At 41.2% G+C, this 27,735-nt stretch overlaps 1 protein-coding gene across 1 annotated transcript; it reads right to left on the reverse strand.

Moving 5' to 3' along the window:
• rwdd3 (RWD domain containing 3) lies at window positions 1-27,698 on the reverse strand. The gene is made up of 6 exons (XM_064338612.1): window positions 27,472-27,698; window positions 26,299-26,783; window positions 23,999-24,114; window positions 22,228-23,741; window positions 21,484-21,594; window positions 1-433 (listed from the first exon to the last, which is right to left on the reverse strand). Exons 1-4 carry the CDS (start codon window positions 27,554-27,556, stop codon window positions 23,630-23,632), a joined length of 798 nt encoding a protein of 265 aa, XP_064194682.1. The 5' UTR covers window positions 27,557-27,698; the 3' UTR covers window positions 1-433; window positions 21,484-21,594; window positions 22,228-23,629.
• Window positions 27,699-27,735: the final 37 nt, after the last annotated feature.

The following is a 27,735-nucleotide window of genomic DNA, read 5'->3' on the forward strand; positions in this document are numbered from 1 at the left end:
TTTCAATTTCACATATGGCCTTAAAACATTTTACTTATAAAACTTCTCACAAGAGTTACTGCACATGCATTTACAGAAATTATAGGTTGTAAGAGCTATGTAGCAGAGAGTAAAGATACATTGGGTGTGGTGTACAGGTATTAGGGCATCCTAAGGTGTAAGTGGGACCAAAAAATGAAAAAGAAACAATACCAAAACAATTGATGTTAAACAGAGCCCCCCAGTTCAGCTAGACACCACTGTCTCCTAGGCTCAGAATTGTTCACCATTTGAACAGGACCACAGTCTCCACACGGGAGGCATTTTGCTTCATTAAGACAAATCCACATGTTGCCTGACATCGCCCAGGTTAATGCCCACTGACTTTACGTCTGGATCCATCATCTCCCATTTGGTGACATTATCTCGCGTTCGCCGCACAGACAACGAGCGCCTCGTTCCCAGACAACAGGCACGCGCGGTGGGAGGGAGAGAGGGGAGAAAAAAGAAAGCATTAATTATGCATATGCGGTACGCGGCTCGTAAGCCCCCATCATTTGTTGTTATCCATTTTGATGATGTGCGGCATGGATAATAACTCAGAGTGTCTGGTCTAATAGATCTCAGGCAGAGACGGGAGAGCGGGCTTCGCGTTTTCACGCTGAGCACGCAAACACCTCAGGGCCTTTACCGGACCCAGGGCCCCCGGACCGGCTTGCACCCGGGCTGAGGTGCGGGGCCTCCCGTCATGGATATTCCGTTTGATAATGCCCAGAAAATATGCAGGTGAACTTGACCTTTGAGCCGCCCACCCCGCCGGCGAGCGCCTTTGCCGGTAGCCTTGTTTGCATTTGCCCAGGGAAAGAGACCCCGCCATCATCGCTGGGTTCAGATATGTCATTAGCTGGTGAGTGATGATCAGGGCTATTTACTTATTTATTTTCCTGTTAAATTGGGCTGGTGGACTCGGGGAATGAACAATCCCTGAGTCTGTAAGTCAGCACCCATGCTTTTGCCTCAGCTATTTCAACAGTATATCATATTGTCACGGCTGAAAACAGAAAGACTGGGCCCTGGCAGCCTTTGAACCTATTGATGAACTGTCAATGTAACTCTAAATCACTTCTCTGTTCCTTGTATTTTAGGTTAGAATTACAGTTTTCCTGTAGAGAGAATTCATTTCATCAAGCTATTCCATCTACTAAAGTGATTTGAGTGTGTGGTTGTTAACAGAAGAGGAGTCAACACCATTAACTGAAGAGGGTGAAGCTGAAGAAAGGGGTCCCTATGGCAATTGTACAAATGCAGAAAAATGTCTGCATTACTCTAATGTATATTCCGTGCCCGATAAAGTCTTGGTTCATCTTGACCACAAGGTGGCAAATGTCCACCCTGAAGTCTACAGGGTAGTGATGGAAGGTGATGCTGCATGAAACCCAGTGTGTACAAGTTCACTAATTTGTACCATATTGTTTTGATATCAAGAACAAAGTCATTTGATCTGCTCTTACGAGTTTGTGACTGGTAACACTCCACCCATCATGGGGTTCACAACACATCAGTCTCGAACAATCGATTACAGAGTCAGCTGTTTTTCTGCTTCGTAATTGTCTAATTTGCAGGGCAGCAGCTGGCTTGATAACGATACATGTATCTTATTTTCAAAGAAATTCTGAAAATAAATGAATTAATTCAGTATTTCGAGTGCACATCTGCTCCCATTGTGTACCTGAAATAAGTCGGTGGATAATTGTGAGTTAACACTGGCCTGGTGCTGTCCAATCATATTCCAACACAACACCTTCCAATGGGGCTAGCATTGTTTGCAGAACATCCCTGGCGTCCTCTAAATGGGCGGCAGACAGAAAAATAGAAAACCGAAAGCGATAGAGCATGCTCCTTATCTTTGATATTCAGTGCGTTCGAGTCCTCTTAGAAAATGTGCACACCCACTCTCGACCCATTCTCAAATGCCTACTTAACATGCACTTCCCCCACAAAATGAGATCAACCAGGCTCCAAGTACACTTCAGGAAAGTTCAAAGATGCAAAGCAATCACTATGACAATTAGACAGAGCTGGCAGCACTCCCAAGAGAATGCCAGAATGATTGCAAATTCAATACAATCAGTCCTGTTTCCCCAGCATTGACACACATGATACAAGCAATCATTCTTCAATTACGAGTGTCTGTGTGGAACAAAAATGTATTGTAATATTTTAACTGTTCATTCCTACTGAGGGTCATAACAAGTGCCCCAATTTGAGAATTCCTATTTCCCGGTAGCAGGTACAAAAGCGAGAAAGAAGAAGTGGAGAATGGATATCCTCTCATAATTTGTGATGTTTGTCTTCAATAAAAGCCTGCGGAAAATGTGTAACAGTATAGGTTTTGCAGATTCAATTTCCATCGAAACAGCAATTCTGCTGAGTTTGACAGATAACCAAAAATCCAGCCGTCCTCCAGTGCACAATGACAACTTGTAATAGGATTGGTATTTATGGAAAGTGTTCATTTGAAATAATTAAAATTCCAGTCTGCTTCAATGCCCCCGTCAAACTGCGTAGATCCGCTTTTCTTCCAGGGGTCGCTTCGAGCAGCATGCGCTGTGTGTTTCCCGCCTGAGCGAGCATACAACCGACACCTTTTCAAGCAGCTGAAGCTCACCTGCACATGTAAAAGGCATAAAATTGCACCCACGTGCACAAGTGCCCAACAACGTGACTTTATTGTCAGCTGAGGAAAGGGGGGCGAGGCTACATTTAAGAACACGCTTCCTAAAACACTGTCTCTGTCTGGACAATCTCACACCATGAAAGCCAACTGATAAATCTTCATTTTCGATGCCGCTTTGAATCAATTTGAAGTAGTCAATCCTATATTTTTAATGACTTACCATATATTGAATATTTTTAAGTTGAAGTCCTTTTAACAGTCCTTTAATATGTAATGCTAATTCTTTTTTGGTAATTCAAGTCTGTGGAGTTATTGTATGGGTCTTCATTGTCTAAAAATATTCTTATCATTGCAGCAGGGCGGCTAATTTGTGAAGAAATCTGACAGAAGGTTTGAGGTTTTATTCTTAGGTCAACTGCTGTATCACTGAGCAAGGGATTCCAGTACTATAAAACGCTTCAGCGCACATCTGCCTGTACGGATAGACCTAGGCCTGGAGATGATCGACGGCTGCTTTCAACTTTGAGTGCAAGTGATTTCTGAACTTGCCTGTGATTCTTTTTTAAAGTATTACATTTAACTGTGAATTAAAGTTTTTTTTAAATTAAATTAAGGTACAAAGTAAGCCCTGCAAATTGATCTGGATATGCTACAAACAAGTAAATCGTTTAAAAACATCAACTCAGCCACTGTTATGATTTGAGTGAAAGACACAAAATCATATTTAAAATGAATGAATGTACGTATATTTAAATGAGAAACATTTAGAAATCTTAAAGCCCACTTAACAGATTTTTCTCTGGCAGGTTTCAGGAAAATGACTTGCTAAACATAGCAACACAGATCACCACGTTGATCATTGCTTTTTGTCTTTAATTTTTCCAGTTAGCAGGATGCCCTTGTCTACATTGATTTTCACAGCCTACAGGCTATTCATATATACATTTACTAAAGTAATTCAAGTTAGGTTCCATACTGTACCCTACAATGGCAGTGTCCTACCTGTGAACTGAACCTGTAATCTCTGATATACAACCCCAGTTCCCAAGCTATTAAACTACAATGCAGCCTAGCTATATTCACCAGAGTACTCTCCATGAGTTTTTTTCTACTGGAGACAAAATAAATCAACGAATGCAATTTTGTTGCCATTTTACCTGTATAATTTTATGTATGTATATACTGTGTATCCAGTTACAACATGGATATTTAACATGGTTTCATTATTAATTGATTTAATTATGAATTATTAACTATTTGAATATGGATTCAAGAGAATGGTTCATTTGGGCATGCTTAGCACACACCATGTCAAACACCTCTGTATATCTCATTTATACATTCGTGGTGCTGTAGGTCCAGGAAAATGCTTTCCTTGGAATTAATTTTCTCGTAGAAGGACCCTTGGCCACTTTTGAATCATCCTACAATTATAAGATGCAATATATGGCGAGTTAATGAGACTCAGGAACCACAGTGGATTTCTCACACAGTCTCTCACACACACAAAACGTATGTGGCAGGCCTATTAAAGACAGCACAGGGGTATCAGGAATCCTCCTTATTAAAAATTTGAAATGCGGTATGAGGACGAGACCTGGAAGAGAATCACGCCTGTCAGTGGGAGGCAAGCAGACTTGGAGGTTGGCTCATCACCAGTTCCTTGTGAGCCAACGAGCGTAGTCTGCCTGCGAGATTCTAGCTGCCATATGCGTTCCTCTGTAGCGGATGAGGTGCAGCGCGGGTAAAGTTGTGACAGATCGAACCGGGGATTAACTGATACCGGGACAATGGTTTGTGCAATCGGCACAAGCAGTCTGTTCCCTAAAAGCTCTCCCCCTCTTTCACACCCCGGAACGCATTCCATTCCAGAGGAAGACAGAGGCCGGCACACGGTTTCCCAAAGGCATTCCTTGCCAACAGAACAGACCTTTTCCAAATATGCCATTCATATGTCCTTGTTACTGCAGGTGATGATTTACATTCTTAACGTGTAAGACCTGCTTTTTTTTTCCCCCTGTCCTTGGCAGTCTGAACAAAGAGAAAAAGACCAATCCTTGACATTCCACCCCCGCATCACCACGGAATACGCATCGTGCTTTGCCTTTTCGATGAAATCGAAGGTGTAGAGTGACTATTTCAAATCTGTATTGTTCAAAAATGTTCCCAATTTTCATGTAGAAACATCTTCCATCCGGTTTGATCTTTGCAACCCATGAGTCATATTCAAAGCATTGTGCAAGTCCCATAATGCACATGGGCCCTGCCTGCGAAGGCATTCTTTTGTTTTTCTTCCACTCAATGACTCTGCATTTTAAAACCAGTGCTTCTATGGCAGCAACCATGAAGTATGACATGACAGTCAAACAATGAACATATTCCTTAAGCCTTTAAAAAGCATGTATAAGACATTAGCGGAAAATCCCATAAAGCCTTTATATTAATAAGCATGTTCAATCCCCTTATTTAATTATGTCATTACATTTTTATAAATAATTCCCAAGCAAATGCAGTGCCTTAGGAACATAAATCTGTAGAGTATGACATGTAAAATTAATTGTTGTGACACTTTATATGCCACATTTGGTGCACTGAAATACAAAATGGGCAAAATAATACAAATAAATTTGAAAGATGTAATAGTGAATCATATCTTAGATTAAGTTATCATTCTGAAAACAGTCATTCTTTGACTTAGGACACTGGACTGGATCCACTGACTGTGGTGCAGGACTTTAAGACTAAATGAGCAAAAACAGAGAGTGGAGCTGTACCACACAGCTTCTTGAGAAATGTTTATTATATCACTCAGCCAGTGGCTTCAATTGTGGTCACAGGGGGAAACAAATTTCTTGTCTTAATTTCAGTTTGAGGATCGGCTTCTGGTTGTGTGTGCGTGCGTGCGTGCGTGCGTGCGTGCGTGCGTGCGTGTGTGTGTGAGAGAGAGAGAGAGAGAGAGAGAGAGAGAGAGCCTGCATCATTAGTATGACAGCAATTCTCTGCAGTGTGGCCATGCTGCCAGCACTACTTCTACCACAGTAGACAGTGAATCAGTTCCTTCCCTTTAGCCGATGACCCTGTAAATAGGCGTAGTTGCAGACTGAGGTCTTTCTCTCGTATATACAAGGTAGGAAGATGAAATCAATACTGTAAACACATCTCTCTCCCACTTTCTTTCTCACTAAAATAATAAGTCAATAAAAGCCTTTGTCATTTAGACATTAGCAAATGTTTGCCACTGCCTGATATCTATGAGTTATTGATTCAAGGAAAATGGGTAGAGAAACATTTTTTCCTGAATCAAATATTTTTGCTATGGAAATGTTATATTGAATGCTTTTCAGCCAAATAAATATGTGTTTTCAGCAGGTGCTACAACTTGGCCGAAGACACACAAGAGATGTTTCTGACAAATGTTTCTGTAATTTCCTTTTATATCACTAAATTGGAGTTCAATATTTTGTAAATTTAATGAAGTTAACGTAGTAAAAGGTTTGGCCATTGGCCTCCTTGTGAAAGGTTTAAAAGATGCATTTAAGGTTTTACTAAAAGCCTGGCAACCAGTAAGTTAAGGTAAAGCAAAGCAACATATTGTTCACTGTGATTGGTCAGTCTCGTTTGATCACTCACCAATAGGAAAGTCACTGGAGCACTCGTGAATATCACATGCGCACACGTTTTGGGCAAGATGCCCTTCTTATGCCTGCCAAAAGTAACTTACCCAAAACATTTGTGCAAAAAAAATATATTTAAAAAAATTTTCATGACTGTTCTTTAAGCCTACTTGCAGAAGCCGACACACTTTCAGAAGTACCTTCTGATGTTTCAAGTAAAAAATTGAAAGTGCCTCCTTCCACCCCACTCGTGGTTGTGCAAATGGCTGAAGGTGCATCACGACGCACGCAAACTAGTCTGGAAGAAACCTCAGTCTTCACAGTCTTGTTTCGGAGGCTGGTTCAGCAGAATTACACAAATCATTTGCCAAAAATAACCGCACTCACACAGTATTTATACAGCATTCTGGCTCATCTCAAGACAATAGGGGCATCCCCTTTCTTTTACGCAGTGATTTCTTTATGCTAGCATTTCTTTAATACATCATTGGTTAATATGTTTGCTTACAAACCTGATTGGCGCTACGGTAAGTGTTTTCTAAAGAATACATGACAAAACATGAGGCAGTGCACTAGCATGATGTGCCAGTTGACCCTGTGTGTAACTGCCAAGTATCATATGTCAAAACCTCCTGCACCCGGGCATATTAGCACACACAAGAGTTTTGTCATTTCTAACTTCCCCGCTAGGTAAGGTCTGTGAGCGAAAAGGCGGCAGGCAAAGCCAACACAGTTTTTTTTTTTTGCCAGCAATTTAGAAAAGCAGAAATCCCACACCGCCCTAAACTGGCAGCTGAATGTGGCATCAGTAATAACTCAGGGGGGGCAGGAAGGATGGGGGGGGGGGCGTGGTTTTAACGCTAATTTGTCTGGATGTTCCCGTTTAGTCTGACTCCGTGATGAGACTAAACGAACACCTTGGCTATCACTTTCCCCGTATCTGCCACTTTAAACGCTGACAAATTACATTTGTTAAGAATTCAAACAGCTCATTTTTCCAACCCATCACACCATATTCACCAAGTGCATCCCTCATCCTAATGATATCTGCTTGCATTTGGTAGCCTCTTTTGTTGTTTTTTTCCTCAACATCCTGTAATAAGTCAGCCACAGGTGACTCCAGGCTGCGCTCCAAAGGTGCAGAGAGAAAAATTTAATCAGAATCTAATCAAGGTAATTGAGGTATGTCAGATGCTGCATCCGTGAAAGCTAATAGAGCTGGAAAAGAAGTACTGTTTCTTCCTTATTTATTCTTAATGCATGTGATGTGCTTGACACTATAATCTGAACACTTAAGTTGACAATATCGATTTAGCACATAATAGAGACATGAGCATCGCGCATGAAGTGCATAGAGCAAGTTCGGTCAGGAAACTCTTGCGGCAGCCAACCATTGGCCTCAGCAACTACATGTTCCCATACTCTATCAATCACATACACACTTCATTTCATGTTCTCAAACTCAGCCAATCACATGCACACATCACCAATGGAGCACCTTCTTTAACCGACACTCAGATCTCTTCAACCAACATAACACTGTTCATTGCCTGTGCTGCTCTTTGCATGCAATCTTTTCTGCTGCTCATAGAATTGTGATGCGCCCTCCACCACTGTTATTTGGATCAGCCTTTAGATACTGGGGGGGTTTTGATATTTCTTCTGTTTAGTAGGGGACACGTATTGTGCTCCCTGTTTGATAGGTTAGTGCGTGCTGGTTCTTGCACAAAAACTCTGAAACTAAATCCAATCAGCCCCAAACCAAAATAATTAAATTGCATATTCATCAATATATTTAATCTGAAAGCGTCAGTTGTTCTGACTGAAATGTAGAAATGCAAACATGTGTAGATACAACACACATAGTGGCCCACTAGTTCAGCTAATGCTTGGCTCCAGGTATATAGTTATACACTAGCTGTCAAGCATATACATACATTTACAACATAAATCTGTGCATAATCTGACCAATGTTTTTGACCTGAACTGAACTCTTGATCCCAAAGTACTTTATGAGATTAGCAGAGGCCAGAGGTCCAGTCCATTTCAATTCAAGATAATTTATTAAAATTCTATTAATTCATTGAATTTCATTTCATTAAAACTAGAATAGAATGGCACCCAAACCTGGTGTTCAGCGAATATTTTTAGGGACAGAATGGCACCACTAGGATAGCAATCACTATGCTGCCATTTTAAAATGACAGTGCAAGGAAGAAGAGGGAACTGGGGTTATGATCTGGTCTTTACCATGACTAGACTTAAACCACATTGAGGACTTTCTGGACTAAACAGCAACCAAGGTAGAACTCTAGAAACCTGTTAATAGGTCTGACCTGGGAACAAGGAACACAGCTCCAAAACTGGAGCTACTAGAGTTCCCACATGGTATTTTTGGTATCTTTGTTTTGCCTGTCAGGCCAAATTCTTCTATTTTGGTTTGACAGCACTGAGTCTTTTCTGTAGCCTTCAGTCCCTGTACATTTGGCAGCTGTGTTCCAATGTGATCACTGTCTTCGTGGAGTCATTCTTTTTGCCATCTACCGTATTTAATTGCCATTAGATATTATTTCAAAAGTCAGTTGTGCCACCCTGTAAGTTCCTACCGCACTTTCAACAAAACACTGATTCAGCATTGCACCTTTGTCAATGTATAACCTTTTCCTATGAATTAAAATACGTGTGGACAGTTCATATTCCAGCAATGGAAGCCAACATCAAGTTGAGTCACACACAGTTGACTAAAACCACTCTTGCAGATTACGGTAGGCTATATCTTTGGTTTAATAGAGAGGGTAATATTTTAATTTGTCAGCTTTCTGACATTTACAAATTGTCCAGTATACAGCAGCACTTCTTGGAAATGTACGTGAAGTAAGCATTTCAGCCATTTAGCTGAATATTTGGAGGCTTGTGGTCAAGGCAATTTGCACTGTTTCCCCAAGAATAATATTATGTTTTTGTTTTACTGTACAAAGTGTGATGCTGAAACTATCACCATTGGTTGTCCAAGGGTGCTGGCTCCTTCTTTGAATGATAGTTATGCTTAACCACAATATGATGCAAGGCATAACCAACTTCACAGTATGCATAATTACTAGCTTAAATTTGTACGGCTTACCAGCCATCTGTCTTCCCAATTGCTCTTACAATAAATCCTCTGTTCTGGCTCTGCCATGCTGCAGTATGTCCTGGCCTAACTATTAGCTAGAACTACCTGCAGCTGTTCATACAATTGACTCAAACTTTTCTGATTTAATCCATTTCTTGACCTAGCAATGTCTCAAAAATATAATTAATGTTATTTTTTTCACATATAGTCTAGGTTTTGTCTCTTGTCCTCACACTGCACACAACAGGTATATTTACACATACAAGATAAGCAAACATACAGCAGGCTATAGACCACAATCTAAAAGTGAAGATAATTTAAACCAATAAAAGTTAAAAGTTAATATTTTCACTGAAGCTTCTCCTGTTGGGAAATATTTTTCAGGTACAGAATCAAGTATGTGATCTTTTCAACCCAACACTAGTTCCCACTAAAAAACTGTCACACTGTTTTTCTTCCAAAGCACCAGCATCTACACGAGGCTACAATTTACGTCCTTCCTTGGTGCACTTGGGGACATGCAGTACTAATTAAGTGTCAGCCAAGGACAACAGGTGCATGCTGCTCCTGAACCAAATTAACAGAGGGTGTTGCAGTAAAGGGCGGGCTAAACAAATATGAGATGGAAATAAAATAAAAATAAGACTATTGGACACGAATAACATGCCATGGCTAGGAAGGACCCAGAGAAAAGGTAGAGGGCTTCTACTAAGCAACAAAAACCAAAGCCAACCAGTGGGCCCATAAAGATCTCGCCTTAAATAGCTTAACAATACCAGATGAAGTTAATGAGACACAGCTGGGCTCAGTCTAAGATGAATACCCCAATCATTCGGGCTACTGCTGTCCGTTGGACTAAAGGACTTTTGGGGAAACTGCAATGGGGGCCTATAAGGAGGAGCAACCCTGTTACTCCGTCACTCCCCAACCCCCTAACATCACAGGTTCTTACTAATATTTCGGTTCTGTTGTCACAACAGGCTGAGTCATTACTGCACAGCTTGAAAAGAATATCAGATCCTCAGAGAGAGATGAGTGTGAATGTTGGAACAAGATTTTGTAAAAATGAAGGTGCAAAAAGGCAATTGATCACACAACCTGTACGTTTTATCATTTAATAGACAGTGCGTCAGCCTGTAATCCAGCATATGGCACAGTGGGGAAATCGGAGAGCAGTAGCCAGTCCAGTTGTAGCAGCGCACAGTAATCCCATCTACGTAGCTTCAAAGTCAACTGTTCCAAGGTCAGCAGCACCACTGTATAACAGTACACACACAGCTAAGGCAGATCAGTGTAAACACAGCTTAGGGCAGCTGATCGATAATAAAACTGATCCTCTTTAAATGACAGCTTCGTCTCATCTGCATGTTCCGTGACCAGCGAGGGTCTTGCCCTTTTTACATGTCTGGAAAAACTGGCAGGGTGGCAGCATAAAAGATGCTGACATCGCGACACTAAACTGTTTGGTGGCTCCCGTTCAGTCTCTCCATGATTAAATAGTCCTGCATCACGTTCTACAAGGGCAAATCTGTGCCTGCGTCTGTTTTGGCAGGACATTTTTCACCGCAAAAAAAGGTTTACCTCCTCATCTGTAGTCTGAGCCACGGCTCCGGGGGCCTGCTTTTGGTATAAAATCAGACAAAGAATAAACATGGAATTTTGCTATGACTTCAAATGAGGAGAGGTCAGCGCGAGAGCCGCTGGGCTTTGGCTGCTAGATAGGAGGTGCTAAGGGGAGAGGTAATGGCATGCCTCGTCGATCACACTGATGCACTGGCACGACTGCTTTAGCTTCGGCCTAAAGACAATTACTGCTCACTTTGACGCATGGAGAATACATGTCTGAAAGATCAAAGAGCAACTCGCTGGGCGTGTTTTGGAGGAATTCCAGGGAAAGTGTCTCGGACAGAATGCAGCAAACGCAGATATATCAGCGCCCAGTGGCGATTTAATTGGATGAGGGGCAGCCCCTTTGGTCACCACATCGATTTAGGGATTTAGGTAAACCAATGCCAGCATTTGTCATTCGGTAGTCAGTGGGGAGAAGAACACCCTGAAGCAACAGCAAAACACACAAACCCAATTTTGCAACACACATCAGCAGGGTACACATCACTTGACAGCCATCTTCAAGGTTCAACCTAGATATATATGCATCCATCTTTTCTTTCACGTTGTCTATAAAAACAAGATTAAAAACGGCACAGTCCCAAAACCAAAGAGTTAATGAATAAATATCTCTCCGCGCGACAACATTGGTTTCATTTTCATTCGACACTCTCGCGATCTCATTCAAACGCTTCCACTCTCGCCGTCATGGTGCCGCACAGTGGCCGGGGGAGGTGAAGTGACGGAGAGATGTGTTATTCGGTCCGAGATTAATGATCTGTTAGTCAGAATAAGGTTGTTAGTTGGAAAATGCACAGGCCAAAAATGAAATAGCGAGGTTTCCATCTGTCAGCGGGATCAGCGGGTAATGGGGGCTCTCGCAACACACCGACTGATTAATCAGAGGCAGCGGAGAATGGGCCGCCGTCGCCAAGCGAGGCGAAAGGCCACTCTGGTATGCAATGCGGGAGCGCGCGGCAAAAAAAAAAACCACCCTGATTGTCTGCACAGGTCCGCTCAGCTTTGTTCAGAGGTTTGTTGAGCTCGTTTGGGGGACGCCGAGAGCAGGCACTGATTCGTGAACCAGATATAAATGTTGGAATAATAATTTTTTTTCATTATTGGCCCTTCGTCGCTGCAACAATTGCAAGGCGGATAGGTTGACGTTTTTTTGGTGAAACACAACCTTTTCATCGAGCGTCACCGGGCCAGGTCTTAATGCTAAAAGATGCTGCATTCTGACGCAGAGAGAGAGAGGCTGGGCAAATGAAACCATGCCCACGGACATGCAGAAGTGTGGTCATCGAGCAGGTGATTAAGAAGGGATGACATCACTTTCCTAGTGCTTAATTCTCTTAGAATTGCATTAAGGGTAGTGGGAAGATACAACTCATTTTGCATAAAACATTATGAAATGGCATATGTAGTAAATTAGTTAATGTATCGATTGTATGAAATTCATGAAGCTGGTATAACAGCAGGATGCTCTGATAAATATGAACAAATGTTTGATATATTTGCATTTCATATTTGAACATCTAACAAAATTTGATTGGGATTAATGTGATGTTCTGTTTATTGTATTTCATTGAAAAGCTTCAGGTACTATCATCCTCCCCTTTGCCTTGCAGAGCTACTCTACCATGCTGTTTGTGAGTGGAGACTACCCCCCTCCACCCACAGGGACAATCCAGGATAGGCTCCATCTAACTCAGGTTACAAAAGACAGATACAAACAAGATGTAATAATTCCACTGTCAAGCAGGTCAGTGATGTCCGGTCAGTGCAGCGGTCAGGCTGTCTCAGGGGACCTGGGCCTGGCCCAGGCCACAGGACTTCAGGATGCATGCTTATGAGTTTCTGCTGGGGTCATCTCATCCAGGATCAGCAATCCACGCTTTGCACGCGTGCTTACGAATGATCGCTGGGGTTTTTGCTCTGTTCACCTGATGTGAGAAAAATCTGTGGTTCTTGCTTTACATGCATACTTTGAGTGCTTATGTGTTGACTTTCTGCTGGGGTCACCTGGTCTTGGGATCAGTGGGCCATGCTTAGCACACATGCTAAGGAGTGTTTATTTGATCACCTTATCTGGAAACTATGTGGTTCTTTCATCATACACAAGATTCCAAGAACAACAGAGAGGGAGAGAGAGCTGCTGAACTATGGCCTCGTTGAACAGCTCATACAAACTTAACCATCAAGATGAAATACTTTTTTATTTTTAGTTCAATATAAATATATATTCTCTCATAGGCAAAGCAAACATGTCATATTATGTGTCTTAAGTTGATAATATAATAGGCGATAATGTGGTATACTATTTTCTGAAAGCTTAATCTGGACACAGGTCAAGGGTCAAATGTGAATGTTTGCATTGATTGAGCTCCATTTATATCGCTACAAAACACTAGTTATTTTAAGCGAGCTGAATTGAAAATGAATCTATGTATCGTCTTCTTAAAGTTATATAGCATGTTGGAAAATCAGAACCAGAAATAGGACGAAATGTCTCTCTGTGAAAACGTTGCTGAAGCTTCGATTCATTAATTGAAATGCCATATATAATTATTTTATGTCATGTAGTGCAACAGCGCTCTCTGGTGGTGGCTGTGTAAGCATGTCCGTTTCTGTGTTTTAATGCAGGGCAAACACAAGCACAGTTCACGAGAAGCAGTGGTGACAGGTGCTGTCATCCACGGCTTTATTAATAACCTGCCCCTGTCTCCTTGGAACTTGTAAATACAGGCCTTACCGTACTAAACATAAAATTTTTAGTTTCAACAAAAAGTTTCTTTCGTACAAGCGGTTCACATAAACTTCAATTGCATGGCAAAGAGGTTTGTATTCAAATATTTATCAACTGAATGTATCTGAGAAGAGTATACTTCTGTTTTTACAGCTCTTTTATGTGTAAATCAAAGGGTTCATCAAAAATGGATTACAAAAAAGGCCACTGATGGCTGCGTTCATATTGCACATCTGCATATTTATGTATCGTTGTCAATGAGACAGGAACGGCAAAGCTCCTTGAACAAACATAAGCGCATGCTGCTCACGTGCCATGTTGGCGAATGCTTTCATAATTGACTTTGTAATCTGTCCTTGCTTTTCCAAACATTCATTTCTGTTCATTTCAGACAATTTATTGTTGACGTTGAATGCGCTATTCAATCGGCAGAAAAAATAAAAAATAAAAACAAATCTGATTTTTAAAAGAGTCTTTCATATCTGGAAATGAAATTCTCTAGTCCACTTTAAGAGGCGAAATTCAATCACTTCATGCAAAACCAGAGCATACATATTGGAAACTTCCAGCCCTCTTAGGAAGCACTTGATACCAACAAACAGGATGTCATTACATGGAAAAGGCTTAACCAAGTCCTGAATAAATAAGCAAATGATAAGTTGTTGTGTATAAATGGGCCCTTTATCATTTAAATATGGTGCGTACTAATTGCATACATCGATATTCTGATGTTGTATCAAAATAAAAATCTTCATCTTTCTGAAAACTGGAACTAGTTTTTATTTTAGCTTTATAATTAACGCCAATGACATGCTTATCTCTCACCAAAAATGTACTACTCCAGTTTAATTAAAAAAGGTAGTGTATTATTCAGTGGGTATGCTCCTGCATACTAATGAGCTAATGCGTTCTTGTCCGTTGCAGTGATTAAAAACTCAAAGCTTAACAATGGAAAATCAAGACATAACAGCAAGGTAATCCAGGTAGGTGGCTTTGCCTTTCGCTGTGTGTTGTTAGCAATCAAAAATCCTAAAGAAATTGTCAAAAAAGTGAAGTTAACTCGTAAGGTGCATTGAAAAGTTGTTTTGATGGGATGAAGACAAGATTTTTTTTTTTTTTTTTTTTGGGGGGTTGCTTATCTGTCATTCTATAAAAAGGTTCACTGTGTTTCATATTGTTCCTGTGAGTTTTAATAACTACTGAGATGAAAGTTCAACCCAGAAACCGTAAAGTTTTCAATGACACCACGGGTTGCTCAAAACTTGATCAATAGTCTACCTTCACATTGAAGTCCAGAATTAATTTTTATTTTTTTTAAGTATTTGAGAGAGTACTCCAGAGAAATTCCGGGTTGAATGTACTCCTTGAAGTCTGATGAAAAATTGATTTATAAATGCATGGTGCAGGCAACAGGGCAATTATGAATCAAAACCCATTGTCCTGACAGTCTTTTCATATACCCAAGTACTGACTTTCAGTCTTTTTCTTTCCTTTTTTTTTGGCTGACATTTACAGTGGGTAAAGAATGCCAGTTTTACTCAAAGATTTTGTTAGTGACACTGAATATCACAAAACCTTCCAAATGAGAGATTTCAGTCAATAAACCTGATATTGGCAGATATCGTCTTCAATCTGATAACTTTGTGTATGTTTGTGCATGTTTTGAGGATTTCAAGGAATCTTCACTACCCATGGCATTGAAAGGGGCAGAAAATTCTCATCATTTCCCTTAGTGTGCCATCTGAGATAGATGAGGTGGGGCCTCTTTTTCACAGATGGGGCAGTGAACGCTGTGGCTCTCATTAGCACCTGTAGCAGGCCCTGTTTTACGTTCATTGTTCAACAGTATTTGAGAATTTTACGTTACACTTTCCAACTTGACGACAATAACAAGCCTGCCATTTTTTCCTCTCACATAAGCAGATGGGCTGAAGGAGTCGTTCATTATCCTTCGGGAATGGGATTTCCAGACACAATTTCCCCAAAGCAGCGGGAAAGACGAGGAACCAGTCCCACCAGACCAGTGATCAATCACCAGAGTCCCTCTGTTATGTGTAGAAGGATATCATCATACATGCAGGCAGCCATTGGACAAAGGAAACCTACCGATGAACCAGCTGCATCGTCATGACTGTCTTCACCAAGAAACTACTGAGTATAATAACCTCAGATCATGAGGCTTGAGAGTTCAAAATAATCTTTGCTTTTGGGCACAATATATTATCTTTTCCAAATAAGTCTTCTAGAATATTAGCTTTTTATAATTGTTCCATGTCCTTTGTAAACCATTTGCAAATAAATGGTTTGTGTTAGAAATTGTATTGTCTTTTTTATTCTAAGTGGGCTGAACCAATTAATACACAAACTCAATTCTCCTCATTGTTATACTCAATATGTATGCGTAAAGCAACATTTTCAGGGCATAGCGAGGGCCCAAATGAACCATTTTGGGTTGGCACAATTTATTATATATAATTATTTATAAGGAGGAGTTATATATACAAATTGACTATATATGCATAAAAGGGGCTATATAAACTGTGAGTACTGTGAGTTGTTTTACCATTATATGCCTCAATGTTACTCTGCATCTCAATAGCCTTCTTGGTGCTGGTCTGTATTGAATTCAGCTACTGCTGGTAACACACATAGGCTCTAAATATCCATACAGCAGGTAATAAACCCAGGCTTAATGGAATGAAGCTAAAACAGAAGTCCAAAACTTAGTCCAGCACGGTCACTCGTGAATCAAATAACAAAAAATACCCTTTGCTCATAAATCCAGTGGAAGGAGATTTATTGTATTGGCAAAAATACAAATAAACAAATGGGAAACATCTTGCTGGCTTTCCAAACTGCAAAATTGCTTTTCCTCAAGATTGTCACCCAACTACATTTTCTCTATAATATACTGAATTTCTTTTTCGCTTGTTCACTTTCATGGAGATTCGTCTCGCCGCATTTCAAGAGATTCGATATTATAGCGAGCTACAAAGACAGACAAGAGACATGACATGAAGCGATTTACATTCTAGGCATTTAGCAGATGCTGTCAGCCAAAGTGCCTTACAAAAGGTGAATTTAACATACCGAGAAAACAGCCTTTAGAGCTAGAGATATGTAACGCTGCAATCAAATCAAGGCATGCATAGGCATGCATGGGACATGACCTACAAAATAACAGGAGAGGAAGGTTATTATTATTAATTAATACTAAAATTAATTGATGTGTAGTCTGAAAAGGTGGAATTTCAGCCTCTGCATATGGAAAACAGCCAGTTATTCTGCTTTTCTGATCAAGAGGGGAAGCTTTTTCCACCGTTGGGAGGAACAAGGGTATAGAAGAGGAGGAGCTACAAGGATTGGCTGTGGGGTGCCCAAAGGAGATAGAGCAGAGTGAGCCGGCTGGACTGCACGGCGTATAGTTAGAGATAGGAGGGGTCAGTATCACTCACTGTTTGGCACTGCAGTAGAAGTGACTTGAATTGGATGCAGACAGCCAATGAAGTGTGATAAGAGGTGCCATGATGTGTGTGATTCTCGAGCAGCCTGAAAACAAAGCGTGCGACTGCATCCCGGATTAGTCGTGGTGGCCTGATTGCACAGACCTGTAAGCCTGCCAGCAAGGCATTACTGCCCCGATCATTCCTGGTCTGAACTACTGCAAGGCGTGATTGCCCTGATAATTCCGGGCTGAGCTACCCTTGATTTTGTTCAGAGGTTTTCTACTGCTCATTAATAATGTAATGCACGACCTTCAAAGAAAAAAGGTGAGATATTTAATAGATCTAATCTGTTCCTGCCGGACATTCCTGCCTGACAGGAAAGCATCATACACACTGAACCTCAGCAAACACGTAGCCAAGAGAAAGGTGTAAAATGTCTCCAGTTTTAGATCTCATCTTAATCTTGCAAAGAAATGGCTGAAGAAGGCCCTGGTGGTTAGACCTGAATCTCTGCCATCATTAGAACATTAAACCAAGTCTGGGGAACACCCGATGGACAAATTATTTTAATAATTCATGGTTAATATCCATTATCGGCTTTAGAGAATGGATACTGGAGAGGTTTTTCTGGAAGCAGAGACTTCTTTCAATTAGTTCTACTGAGAATTAATTCAAGGTAATGATTTTACTCTACATCACAATAACCTCTGAAGACCACTAGACCTTAAAATTATTCAAGTCATTTACTTTTTTTAAATTAGTCTGGTTGAAGTCCTTGTCTGGGGCAACGTGCATATTTTAATATCATCAATATTAACTTACTTATTATAATATTCTTATAACTATGCATGCATGAGCATGTTCATGTGCATACACGCAAAAACACAGGATAATGTGAACAGGTAGAGCTATGAAAAGCAAGAGCAAAGTCTTAAATCCATATATTTCATGATTAGAATGACTCCACACAGCGTTATGTTGTAGTTATTTTATCATTCCTATTCTTGGATTTTATGTACAATCGATAGCCCCAGAAGAGTGTCATTTTAAAAAAAGCAAGCAAACAGGAGTGACCTTCTTGGAAAATTACAGCCCAGTTAGATAACCTGAGCATTCGCATGCATCTGTAAACTGAAACAACACCCTGATATGTAAAAAAAAAGGGGGACAAATTGGAAAATGCAAAACTTGGGAAACATGAGAAAATACAGTGACATGATAATGTTGATTTTGACACATCTGTGGAATAGCATACAGGCCTAGATCCATCTGTTCAGTACATAACAAAGCTAAAGTATATGTCGACTGTTGTAATGCACACAGAAAAAACAAGACAGAATGCATCCCGCAGTAACAAGATGAGGATCTCAGCGGCTAAAATAACCACAATCGCTGGGCCTCGTGGTTCCCTTCCTATGCGTTTTGCTGACTGTAAACTGTCTGGGAACGATCACTGAAAAGCTGAAGACCGCATCTCATGTACACAGCAGTACTAATGATCGGAGACTGTTCGGAGTTACCACTTGCCGCTTCTGTACGATCTGCACGAACCAATCAAATTACTTTCCTCTTCTCTGCAAACCACAACGACTGGTATAAATCAGTGGGTCAGTGATGGCTCCACACCCTTTGCGATTCATCAAGCCTCACTCCCCCAGTTCTGTTGCCCAGCACTCTCATCACTATTTGAGTTTTATACAGACAGCCAAAGCTTGTCTGACACAAGGTCTTTTATGTAACTGAGAAAAATGTATCGACTTCATTATAAATCAAGCACGAGACTTGCGTTTTCAAAAAAGCTCTACAGGTGTATCACAAAAGCATGAAAGTGCAAAATGAAATGAGATACATGACAGCCTTTTAATGTAAAAAAAAAAAATCTGCTTTATTATCTTAGAATATTGTGCCGGCCAGGTAGAGTATACAATAGTACCTGGCCAGCATATTAATCTAGGACATTGCTGCAGAGTGTGTTTTTTTTTTTATGTGACAACTATTTTTCACTCGTTTCCTCAGACACTCTATCGGGAGACGGAGGGCAGATCAGACAAATAATAAAAGTTTTAAACACCGTTCCGAGTTCGGAGGTCTGGCCGATAATTCCCAGGGCCTCTTTGAACCTGACAGGTGAGGGAGGGGGTGGGGGTGGGGGGGAGGCACATGCCGAAGCCGCTCCTGCCAAGAACACCATCCCCGCTGTTTCCAAGTGCTTTATCCGAACCACCCAGGAGCAGCCGGGCCCTGAATACTAACCGCGGCTTTTTAAACTCGGCTCCGCCTGACAGGCGGCGAGGTTCAGTGGAACGCCGCGATGCGCAGGGCCCCTGCCGCTAATAGGACTCCCGCCAGGGAGCTCCACTCGCCGCTCGCCGAGGCTACCGCCCGTGCCGTACTTTTTGAATCCGTCGCCATGAATACCAAATCGACGTCCTACGGTTGTCACGGCGCAGGGCTAAAGACGGCGTTTTGAAATCGTTAAAATTGGAGACGACGACGCGGCGGCCAATTAGAAGGGATTAGAAACGGCAAGTTTCTGAAACAGTCTTCACGGGGGATTCGAAAAAGTCTCAGCGGTCCTTTCTAAACACCAATGAAATCTCGCCCTGTCATAACAGTAAAATGCACCCCGAGGTCTGCAGATTCATGACAGAGGAACAATCATTGGAGTGCTTTGTTCATACTTTATTAACTTAGCATACTGCACAGCATGCGACTTTGACAAAAAAATAACATCTAGGCCTAATATGAGGATTATTCATGTGGAATTATCTACTAATATATATTTAATAATATCTAATATATCTAATAATAATACTTTTTTATCATACAAGTCATATAATATTTTTAACCACACTAAATTATACAGTATACAACTGCAATACCCAAACATGGCCGCCATTAGTGCTGCTAGTTTTCATTCTTTCCCTCTAATCAGGGACTGATTTAGACCTGGGTCTCCAGATGAGTGGATAATCAGCCAACTAACAGTCAAAGGGGTTCAGAACGCCAGTGCTGGAGGCGCCAGTGTGTATATTTGTTTTTATGTTTCAGCACTATGACTAAGGACAAAGGGCCCACACACCTAGTTATCCATGCCTAAATTGGCTGCTGAATAAAATGAAACAAAAACTTGCAAATGCCGCTGCCCTCCAGGACTGGAACTGTGCATCCATGAAATATCAGGTTGGACCAACCGAAGGTAACTTATTTTCAAATTCAAATAATACAACATTCTGAAACAAAGGGAATGGTGTATCAATCCCATAGGATTCGTGCTGACAAAAGAACAAAAATACCCACAAATCCCATCCCAACATCAACATGTACAGCATGTATATTTAACAGTAACCTCATTAAACATCATTAGGTAATGTCAACACCCTTGCTATGTTCACATTTGTGATGCTGAAACAAGCAAATTCACTTCTCTTCGTGGTTCATTGGCCAATTTGGGTAACCTCCAGGGACTAGTCTAAGAGCACAGAGTTCAGCACAATCTTTCTCAGTCCAGCCTCCACCGCCCTGCTCCTGGTTCACAGCCCCCATTTTAAACAATTAAATGTCACCGAGTGACTGACATTTAAGGGGTGATCGCGGGGTGAGCTAAGTCACAGAAAGTCATGGCAAAGGCCACGGAGGAGGGCCTACCAGTTCCAGTACGGTGACAGCTTTGACACCGGGAGGCATTTGGCGTGTCTTTTTCATTAGGCTAGGTTAATATTTTTAAATAACAAAGGCTTACCCTGCAAACTTCAGCAGAGAAGCCGTCTTAGAGACGGACAAACAGACAGACTTGGCTGGTCTACAATCCTTTTTAAGGTTGTGCAGGAGTATTTTTTGCAGATATTATCCCCTTATTGTAGACAATGCAGTTACAGTCCTCGCTTTCTGCTTACATCATTTAAATTCTTAAGGCTTCACCAGAGTTTTCCTTATTTATTTATGGGCATCATTATTGTGTTCTGAACAGATTTTCATGCCTGTGGTATATGGAATGCCAGCCACAATATTTGCACAATAGTTTCAGTTTTACATAATAGTAATTCTAATTTGATTAGTTTTGCTATTTCATATGAACTAACCATTCTATTTCCTATTAACTAAAAAATGTTCTGCAAATTGTCAATTGTGCCTCTTCTATGTCATAATTTTTTTTGCATTTCCCATCATCTGTATGATGGGATATTAGTAACAGTTTAGCTGGTGAGCTAGTGTAACAGAAGCTGGTTTAATGTAATTTCCACAAGGCTACATGCTGTATAAGTGCTCTGTCACAGGTTAGACAAAATGTTATTCACCGCTATCCATTTCACTTGCTTGCAGGAGAGCAGGACCCATGACTGCACCGGGCTGGGGAGGCCCTCATACTGTCATGTCTGGAGGGAAAGGAGTGACGTTTGATGGAGAGCCTACACAGAATAAAGGATGATGAACAATAGATTAGGATGATTACTCATAATTTGGCACTGCTGCAAACCAGTATGTTAGCTGTGCGTGGCAACAGCCTACACTGATGCTTGTTTGGTGCTACAATTTGATGCTTGCATTGCTGTCACTATCACAATCCATTTGATAACAGTGAGAAAAGAAAGCGGGATGACTTGCCACCATGACATTACTCTGCCTGTCAACTGCTATAAAAAACATTCAAAACTGTGACCACACATCACATCCCTACTATGTACTGCACCCTAAATTTCAGTTTCTGGGTGGTTTTAAATAATAAATAAATAGTTACAATTCCCACCGATGTTCCTTTAAAATGTTCGGCGTTTGGCAGCCACACCCCAAAGACTACATCAACATTTGAGTTGCGGAGGCCTAGTTCTCAAAAGGCAAAGACAAAGATTGTGAAACTTAACTCATTTTTACTTTAGTACTGGCAAAAGAAAATGTGTGCACATTGCAATGACGCTCTTTTTTTACATGTATACTATGACAAAGAAAAATAAGCGTAAAACGATCTTTCAGACTAAAGGACGCACAAACTAGTGGAGAAGGCAAAAAAAAAACGATCGGAGTAAAGTCGTTCCTAAACTTACCCAAAACCGTTGCCTGTGGGCTCCAGGGGCATCCACGAGGAGGAGGAGGATATGGTCATACCGATGACCTGAGAAATACGCGTTAATTAAACGGACCCTACCCCTCTGGCTGCCAAAGGCGTTCCCCTGCGGCCTCCCGGTCATAGCTGGCTAATGCCTACACACAACCTGGGCTCAAACCTGCGCAGTCCAGCCTTCACTTACGGTGAGCGACTGCATCAGCGGTGATAGCCTACTTGAGGGGCTGCTATTCGTTATTCATCCAGAATGAATTAAAGCGTGGTACAGCATAACAAAGCAGCTATAATCGGAGACAAAGGTGAAGCTAACAATAAGGGTCGTTTTTGAAGGAGATTGATAAAATGACAGAACCCGCTCTGACATTCGAACGACCTCATTCGGAGTTCCTGTGTGAAATGACTACAGAAACTGACATTTAGCAAAGGGCTCATGAAATATGGTGGAGTCCCTGTGTTGGCTTAATGTGCAGCCGCACGCAAGGACAACGCAATGAAACGATGGCATAGAGGAGCGACCGAGGCAAGTAGAGACTTGCTCTCCGATGGCATTAAAACGTATTCTGTCCTTTGTCATGCAAATAGATCGTTTGGAATAAAACGCTACAGGCGATTTGTCTGCGCATCGATGACTGCACTTGATACACTGCCAAGTGTTGGTCCATGTGGAAAATGCATGCAGCTGGCACGTTTCACACACAGCATTTGAATGCCCCTTTCTATCCATGCACTGAAGTACACAAATCAATAAAACTCATGTAAAGTTGTGGCTTCTATTCTTCCTGACCTTGATTCATACTTTCTGCATTGTGTCCCATTAAAAGAGTTTCCCTTACCAATGCTCAAACAAGTGCACATTATTGTGTGATTACAGGCAGTAAGACTGACCCAGAGCAGGAATTAAGAGTTAATCAGTTGTGTTCCACGACACAACTGCAAAAAGCTAAATTTGTAAACAGCAAATGACAACAATCATTACATTTTTATTTTTGATACCATTGTTTATTTTTAACCAGTTATTTTTCCATGGAGGCTCTCTATCTAACGTTCCAGAGTTGACACACGCTTGCATTAATTCCAAAATTTAAGAGTGAAAATCTCATACAGACTTACCGAAAAAGATCTGCAAAATATTAATTCCGGGGTGGAGAAGAATTTTTGTCAATGAGAAATCTCTCTTTAATTTTTGAAAAACGGTACACCTGAATCTACTGATTACCAGCTGAACAAGATCTCTAGCTGTTGAATGAGGTGTGCTTTGTCAGGGTTGGAGTGAAAACCAACAGGACGGTAGCTCTCCAGGAACAGGGTTGGGCAGCCCTGGTTTAGAGACAGCCTGGTGGAAACCTTCTTGGTGAGGGGCCAGTCCCCTGGAGAAAGCATGACTAAATCAATGAGCACACAAACTCCTGGTAGAGCTCTAGCAGTCCAACTAATTCAAATTCTCCTTTCAGCTCTTCCACAGATGAAATCTCCTTAACTTCAAATGATGTCAGCCTGGAAGTCAAAAGATGGAGGGTGACAACGGGAAAGAAAATCTCATTTTAAATGAAATGACGTATTTCTGCTTGGTAGCTTTAACACACTGCAAACTGCATTATGGCAGAGGTACATCTCTATACATTAGTTAGGCCTATACATTAAGCAACTGCATCAATAACATCAGGTCATGACCCTAGGTGGAATCAAAGCACATTAAAAGGACAACGTATTAATTCAGGTTTATTCTACTTATATGGGAGGCGGAGCTTAACTCTTTACAGCCGTCGGGGAGCGGGGCCTCACGAAGAATACGCATCATCTTTTCTTTGCACTTTTTTCCCGCTGAGTCAACGTCCACCTTCACCGTCTTCTGAAGATGAAGGTACTCCTTAAGAGAGAAAAAACACAGGAAGCCTGAAATGAACCTTTTCTCTTGTGCTTAACATACCAACAGCCAGATCAGTTCTAGCAATTTTAAAGGGGCAGTTCAAACAAAAATGAAATTAAGGTATGTTTCCACTTACCCGTAGTAGGATCTGTCTGTCCATCCAGATAGTTTTGCTGAAATGTGACACGTTTTCTAGTTATTCGCCGCAGCTCAACCTGATAAAACTGACCTTGCGGGTCCATCTTCATGTGGCCTAAAACCCCCAAAAATGTACATTTGAAAAATTCAACAGCAATGTCTCTTTCCAAATATATAATCCCATGGTTATTCATGAACATCCAGAGTTTTATTTGTGCATGGCTTCACCGAGAACTACTTCTACCAAAGTATGAGCAAAGTATCAAACAAAGCAGTAGAAGTAGTTCTCGATGAAACAGTGCACAATTTAAGCCCTGTGGATGTTTTCGAGTAACTGCATTACTGCAGGTTTATATTTGGTAAGAGACGTAGTTGTTGAATTTTTCAAATGTTAATTTTTGGCGATTTGAGGCCATACAAAGATGGACCCGCAAAGTCCATTTTACCCGGTCGAGCTGCAGGGAATATCTAGAAAAATCATCTAATTTCAGTGAAATTACACTACATGGCCAAAAGTATGTGGACACCTGAACATCATTCTCATATGTGCTTGTTGAAAATCTCACTCCAAAACCATGAGCATCAATATGGAGTTGGTCCCCCATTTGCTGCTGTAACCGTTTCCACGCTTTTGGGAAGGCTTCCCGGTAGATTTTGTAACTTGGCTGCAGGGATTCGCTTCCATTCTGCAAGAGCAGAGCACTAGAGAGGTTGGGCACTGATGTTGGACGTAAGGCCTGGCTCACAGTCAGCTTTCCAATTCATCACAAAGGTGTTTGCTGGGGCTGAGGTCAGGGTTCTGTGCAGGCCAGTCAAGTTCTTCCACACCAAACTCGGCAAACCACTTCTTTATGGACCTTGATTTTTGCACAGTTGCCACAATGTTGGAAGCACACAATTCTCTAGAATGCCACTGTATAAGGTAGCATTAAGATTTTCCTTCGTAGGACAACGGCAGCTCTAGCCACACCCAAAAAAACTTTCTCTTCCACTCAGATAGGATTTACTTAGGGTACTGGCCTGATTAGGCATGTGAAAACTCAATCAACTGGCCCGAACCAATCTCATAGTAGCCCAGGACCAACACTGACACTATAATGTGACCACCAAAATCCATTCTCTACAGGTATAGACGATATGGCCAAATTCATATCTTGGCTCATATTTCTACCAGTATACTTTTTATAATGTTTATACCGCCCACTCCTCTACTCAACAATGGGGGGGAAATGTTGAGTTTCAAATTCAAGGCTGGTGCAGTTGGATTTAAGAAAATTGTCAGTTTTCTTTTTTCCTTTACATATACTGGGTGAAAATTACAGGTTGTTCTCGTGCACTGTTCAGGCATGAGAAGACTGGGGGAAGAACAGTTTTTAACGGTCAATACATCTGTTCCTCCAATCTTATCTCAGCCTTGGAGTGAACACATCAACCGACAAGTTTATCTTTGGGATTAACTCCTCCATAGAGGTCTGAGTGCAGATTCCACCCACTCGTTCACTAAGAAATAGGACAGACACTAAACAGAGGGGTATACAAAAAACACTGACTGAGGTAGAAATAGTTAAAATTCTTTGTATTTATTCTGAATTAATTGTGTGAAAATATTTTCTTGGATATTACCAATTCACATTTCTTATGTGTGTTTATTGTCTTCCATGCATTTTGGTGAGGCAGTGTTAATTGTTTAAAACACAATGCTCTGCATCAGAATGAATTGCCAGAAACACAGTCCCCTTTTTGGAAGATTACATTCATGTGTCATAGTCATACGTTTGTAGTATGATTGGACAAAACGACCCAGGTGACACAGGCTGTCTTTATGTATGGGATCCCATGGGATCCCTGACTCTAGAAGCCTTGGTGTCTGTTGGTTTTCATTGTCACTCAATTTACCAATTAAACCGGTTTATTAGCTATCTCACCTCACCTTGATTCCTGGGTCTGAATTAAAAAAAATGCCAGAACCTGTGCCTCTCTAGGACCCAGATTGAAGACTCTTAACGTACAGCGCAAGGGCATGATGAGCAGTCGCAATCACCGTACCTTTATGCTTCTCTTTGCTCCCTGCAGAATGATCAAAATAAGCTTCCCAATGAAGAGCCTCCCAGTGAGTTCCAGCTCCAAGGTCCATTTCTCAATTATTTTTTTGTACTTGGTTTTGGCCCTCATGTGATCGAGCAGGAGCAAAGCCATCCAAAGCTCGCCGCCCGCGGCCGACACGGCATTGTCACCGTCGCCGGCACCCACGCACACCACCTGCTGCTCAATGCCGGCAATGTCCGCAAGGTTCTGCTGCAACCACAGGAGCAGCTCGTGCACCATGGGCTCCGAGCAGAGCTCCGATGCTTTCTCCAGCAGGCTCTGCCTCACGCGTCGGCACTGTTGCCTGGTGAGCTTCTCCGAGCTGACGGACACATCTGGCAGGCAGCGGGGGTAGTCAGGGGGTAAGTTAAAGACCAGGCTCACCCACTTCTTCCCAGTCTCTGTTTCTGCTGCAACCTGGATCCGGAATACTACTCCCTTTTCAGCTGAGTCAGAAAATCAATTTGAAAACATTTTTAATACAAACTTGCATTATCAATATAATAATAATAATAATAATAATAATAATAATAATAATAATAATAACGTTTAATGTAAGTTGGGTGACAAGAGCACAATAAAATTACTCTTTAATCATTGGGTAGCAAAACACTTGGAAATACAGAGCCATCTGCTGTCTGGCATTAGGTAACATGTTCATTTGTATAGGTGTTACGGTCGTTAATGGAACAATTAAACAATGAAAGCCATGATACGTAATGTACGTCATTCCTTTAAGTCAACAATTTGTTTAAAGAATCTTTTAGAATTGTTAAATTAAGATAATAATTGTTTAATGGTTGTCCTGCCCAACGACACACATTTGACTATTTTTCATTTCGTGGAAAGCCTACAGTACCTAGCTCGTTACGTTAACCAACCAGCAGCATTATGTCAGCGAGATAATTAAGTTGAAGCACTTATCTTATAGCCACACGCATACTTTACATGTAAATTGCATCGCAATCCGCGTGGAACTAGCTAGCTAACACAACCATGTCATTGCGAAGAGAGCGACGTGTTCCATGTGTACACTTTTTGTTTACGTTTCAGTGTTCAAAGAAGTTATCATAGCTAGCTAGCAAGCTAGTGTAAATCCGCTTGCTATAGGAAACCAGATACAACGCGTCTCACCTGACTCCTCAAGTAAAGTAAATTCGTCCTTATTGCAGTATATTGCTGATAAGACTGATATTTCCTCTAATGCGACCTCAGACATTCTTACAAAGGCCGGGAATCCATTCAAATATAAAGAAAATATGCATGTGTTTCCACTTGTTAGTTAACATTATTTAGCTTGATTGCAACTTGTAAAACCCACTCATTGTAGCCCTTCGGAGCAAAATGTTGCTTTGAAGCAAAGATCTTGGTTGTTTAAGATGTTCAAATCGATTCATA

Source organism: Anguilla rostrata, chromosome 6, assembly GCF_018555375.3.
Source record: "Anguilla rostrata isolate EN2019 chromosome 6, ASM1855537v3, whole genome shotgun sequence".
Classification (NCBI taxonomy): domain Eukaryota; kingdom Metazoa; phylum Chordata; class Actinopteri; order Anguilliformes; family Anguillidae; genus Anguilla; species Anguilla rostrata.